General features: G+C 57.1%; 1 protein-coding gene across 1 annotated transcript; it reads left to right on the top strand.

Moving 5' to 3' along the window:
- Nucleotides 1-1,372: 1,372 nt before the first annotated feature.
- On the top strand, nucleotides 1,373-3,767 carry GSX2 (GS homeobox 2). Its single transcript, XM_043572664.1, has 2 exons — nucleotides 1,373-2,150; nucleotides 2,835-3,767. Exons 1-2 carry the CDS (start codon nucleotides 1,574-1,576, stop codon nucleotides 3,173-3,175), a joined length of 918 nt encoding a protein of 305 aa, XP_043428599.1. The 5' UTR covers nucleotides 1,373-1,573; the 3' UTR covers nucleotides 3,176-3,767.
- Nucleotides 3,768-4,750: the final 983 nt, after the last annotated feature.

Raw genomic sequence — 4,750 nt, 5'->3', positions numbered from 1 at the left:
GGGATTTGGGCACTTGGTTCTCACAGGTGGAGGGAGTCCCGTCCCCAAGTTTCTTAACGCCAGTGTGAATTCAGGTCTGAAGTCTGCTGTTTGGGAAAAAGGATCAGACTCTATTGCTTGCTCCCTGACCCGACCAGATTTTCTCCAGCGGGGGTGGGGGTGGGGGAGAAGACCTCACCTTCCCCAAAGATCAACAGCCCCTAGCTTGACAGCCACCTTCTGTCACACAGCCCCTAATGCACATCTTCCACTGAAGACGGTGCCCCCCAGATTTCCTTTACCAAGCCACTTCTCCCATCCTGAGGCAGGATTCCTCCCGTAGGTCAAATCCCTTCAGCCTCTCTCAGCTTTTAAAGGGGTGCAGCGTGGAGAGTGCTTGCTGGTTAGGCTGCCAGCCGCCCAAGGTCAGGCTGTGAAATGTAAAGGGGCAGGAAGTGGCGGGACCCAGAGCAAAGGCCTTCCCCAAGCCCTGCCCAGTCTCCAGGAGGGCTAGGGTTTGGGTCCTCTCTCCAAAATCATTGGGATGGAGTTTGCAGGGGTGTCCCGGGAAAGGCATCGGCTTGGAGAAAGGAGAGTGACGCTTCAACGCCTCTCTCCGCCACAGGACGTGCTGCCGATTACAAAGGAGCGCGAGGAAGTGTCGCTGATCCCAGCGGCCCCAGGGAAGCCCCAAGTGCAAAGGCATCTTGGAGCTTCTCAAGCATTCGAATGAAAAGCTCGGCAGCTTCTTAGCTGGGAGGCCTCACTGGTACGCCCCGGATCCGTCACGAACTAACCACCTGAATGACTGTGGCCAAGTCCAAATGCTGGGGGACTGTGTGTGTGTGTGTGTGTGTGTGTGTGTGTGTGTGAGTGCGCGCGCGCGCGTGTGTGTCCGTGGTGCAAACCGCGATCCCGGGCTGGGCTACTGCCAGTCCGCCGCCCACACGGTCGTGCTCCAAACTGCAGGCCTCACACTTTACCGCGCCTCAGCCTCGGCTGGTACAGAAGGGCAGGGAGCATTGGGCATCCCTATTACAAAGGCCTCAAGGTCCCCACCTGGGGCGCTTTTCGGCCGGGCGTGGGGAAGAGTTGGGCTGGGGCCCAGGCCAGGGAAAGGGGTAGAATGGGGGATGCAGCTCTGATTTCTCGAGAAAGCGTGGAGAAAGAGGGGGAGGAGGCCGGCGTCCCCGCGAAATTCACAAAACCTACACTTTGCAAAGTCCCCCCCCTCCCCCTCCCTCGAGTTCTTCCCTGCAGCGCGCCCGCCCCTCCTCGCCGCTTCTGTTGTGACTCGGGCAGCCTATCCCGAGGGTGGGGAGCTGCTGAGGAGCCTGAGCCGAGCGGTACTCTGCAGCATCACGTGCCGGGGTGGGGGCTATAAAATCCTGGAGCCGGGGCGCCGGGCGGGGGACGTGAGGACCAGCCCTCTCCAGGGACCCCTTTGTTCGCAGCCCAGACGCCGAACACCTCCGCGTCCCCAAGGGCTTGACCGCCTGCGTCCGCGCCGCACCCGGGGCAGAGCTCAGAACAGGAGAGGGGAGGGGGCGCCAGCGCCGGCCACCGGGCCCTCCAGCCACCCACCCCTCCCGACATGTCGCGCTCCTTCTATGTCGACTCGCTCATCATCAAGGACTCCTCGCGGCCCGCGCCCTCGCTGCCCGAGCCGCACCCCGGGCCAGATTTCTTCATCCCGCTGGGCATGCCATCCCCGCTGGTGATGTCTGTGTCGGGGCCCGGCTGCCCGTCCCGCAAGAGTGGCGCGTTCTGCGTTTGCCCACTCTGCGTCACTTCGCACCTGCACTCCTCTCGTGGGCCGGCGGGCCCCGGCGGCGGGGGCGCCGGGGCGGGGGGCGCAGGGGCCGGGAGTGGTGGGGGAGCGCCGGGGGGCGCCGGGACCCTGCCCCTGCTCAAGAGTCAGTTCTCTTCGGGTCCTGGGGACGCGCAGTTCTGCCCGCGCGTGAGCCACGCGCACCATCATCACCACCCGCCGCAGCACCACCATCACCACCATCAGCCCCAGCAGCCAGGCTCGGCCGCCGCTGCCGCAGCCGCGGCGGCCGCGGCGGCGGCCGCGGCGGCCTTGGGGCACCCTCAGCACCACGCACCTGTCTGCGCCGCCACCACCTACAACGTAGGGGACCCGCGGAGATTCCACTGCCTCACCATGGGTAGGGTGGGGTCTCTGGGCACCTGCGCGCCGCGCCTTCGCGGCTCCCGGGAGCAAACTTTCCGCCTCCAGGGGAGGAAGTGGCAGACGGGGGGGCGGGGTGGGGTGGGAGGAGGGGCTTTTCGTGAAGCTGTGGAGACGTCCCCAGAAGTTCCACGAAAGTGGAAGTTAGCTTCGAACCTCTCCAAGCAGCCTGGTGCTTTCACGCCCGCTACCTGGTGTCCGAGTCTTGCACAGTATCGGGGCCTTCGGGACTTCGCACTCGAGGGCTGAGAAAGCGAAGGCTAACTGCGTGAGGGTTGGGGGTGGGTATGTTGGAACTCCGGTGTGGCAGTCCGTCGTCGAGGCTAGCTGAAGCGTTTCGATGCTCTGGGCTAAGCCTGCTTGCCTCTCTGCTGGGCTTGAAGGGAGACGACCGCACAGCGCAAGCCCCGACCCCTCCTTTAAGCCTCTGACTTTACATCTCGCACAGCAAAGGCCTTCCTTCACTTGCTTTGGGCGTCTCTGTCCTTCCGTGCTGAGTAACGAAGTGCCGTGGAATGGGAAGGGGTGAGGGATGGATACAGGTGTTTGGTTGAGCTCCGCGGGAGGGTCCTTGAGAGGCGTCCCTCCCGAGGGATGGCGCGTGGGGTGGGAACACGTCATCCGAGAATGACCTCTCTGCCCTCTCTTGGCCGGTCTGCAGGAGGCTCGGACGCCAGCCAGGTACCCAATGGCAAGAGGATGAGGACGGCGTTCACCAGCACGCAGCTCCTGGAGCTGGAGCGGGAATTCTCCTCCAACATGTACCTGTCTCGACTCCGGAGGATCGAAATCGCGACCTACCTGAACCTGTCGGAGAAACAGGTGAAAATCTGGTTTCAGAACCGCCGGGTGAAGCATAAGAAGGAAGGGAAGGGCACACAGAGGAACAGTCACGCGGGCTGCAAGTGTGTCGGCAGCCAGGCGCACTACCCGCGCTCGGAGGATGAGGACTCCCTGTCGCCGGCCTCGGCCAATGATGACAAGGAGATTTCTCCCTTGTGAGGGAGAGATGCCTCCGCCGCACCACACGCTCCTGGCAGCCCCCACGCCACCAACGCGCCTGGCACGCAGGGCGCCAGATCCTCAGCCGCTGCGTGGTCCCATTTGGAGAAGGAGGGAGCTGAGTACTGGCCGAGCGGAGTAGTCTGGCCTGACCCTTCGCATCTCCTCCTTGACCTATACGTTTGAAGCTCCACTCGAAGTTATAGATCGTTTTTTTTTTAATGTAAATAATCTAGATTCAACTCAGTCTTGTCATATAACAGAGGGGGGGGGGCGGGGAAAACCAGGGTTGATTCAAGTTTAACACTGTGTGGGGCTTTTTGAAAGCGCATGTCCTTTCCCCTTCCCTACAGTCTTACAGAACCTAAGAACACCGGGTTTCTTGATTATTTTCTTTTGTTGTTGTTGTTGTTGTTTTAGTGAAAGCATATGAATTTCAAATAACTTAGAAAATTAAATGCTGTAGGTCTCGCTTTCTGAAAATTTGCGTGGGGAGAGATTGGAATTCAAGTTGCTGGAAGTCCCTTTGTATGTGAATAGTTTTATATAAAATTTATATTTATATTTATTTAAATAAATGAAACAAAATCAAGGTTTTAAACTTGTGGTGCTTGCTCTCACCATCTTTCCCCATCTTCCTCTCACCTGTATCTTGAAAAAAACATGGACGGGGCGGAAAACGTGTCTGAGCATTTAGAGGAAAGTGTTGACCAAAACCTGGTAATGTAGGTCTTTGGTTGAGGGAGTTTGTGGTACACCATCAGGCATGATTTTCACCTACCAAGTAGTAACTCCCCATCCTCAAAACAGCTAAGCCATTCACAGTAGCTAGGACAGGTCACTCCGTTTAAAGTGACACTGACAATTAATGACGGACAAACCTTTTGATTTAACAGGGAAAGATTCTTTCTGTGGCAGTTCCCCTCTCCCTGCCTTTCCCCCTCCATCGCTCTCAGTACTAAAACCCGAGTCATGTGAAGGAATTTGAATAGTCAGAACAGTTTTAGAAAGAGCAGCAATCCATCATCAGGGTGGAAGCACACACAAGGAAACTTACAAATGATGCTGCAAGTGACTAGAAACCTTACTTCCTGGCTGTTCCAGTAGCTAAGAAATTAGCTGGTTTCCACGGTGCCAAGGAAACAAACAGGCAGGCACAGGGAATTATTCTTCCCAAAGGTTTATATTCTCACTTTTCCAAAATAGCTCAGAGGTGCTTTGGACTCTTGCAGGGTTTTTTTGGTCTCCCTAACTTTAGCCTAAATCTGTTCCCTTATAGTCCCTCTCTTCCTCATAGTCTTGCAGAGTTAATTTCTGCAAACCTGGTCCTGGAGATTTACTCTAGCTCTGCCTTTAGCAGGGCCACCTGGCTCTCTGCTCAGTGCAGCCAGGACCTGTCATCCAAGGGAGAGAAGTGAAGCTGGAAATGTGGAAACTAGATCTCATTCCCTGCAAGCTGAGCCCACTGACATCCATTAGCGTTATTATTATATAATTATTTTCTGGAAAGATGCCACCCAAGAGGTTCAAGCCATAGGAACTGTTTACAACACACATTTCTTTAGGTCTGATTTA

This window comes from Prionailurus bengalensis, chromosome B1, assembly GCF_016509475.1.
Source record: "Prionailurus bengalensis isolate Pbe53 chromosome B1, Fcat_Pben_1.1_paternal_pri, whole genome shotgun sequence".
Taxonomy (NCBI): Eukaryota; Metazoa; Chordata; class Mammalia; order Carnivora; family Felidae; genus Prionailurus; species Prionailurus bengalensis.
This window is presented reverse-complemented; position numbering and strand designations above follow the sequence as displayed.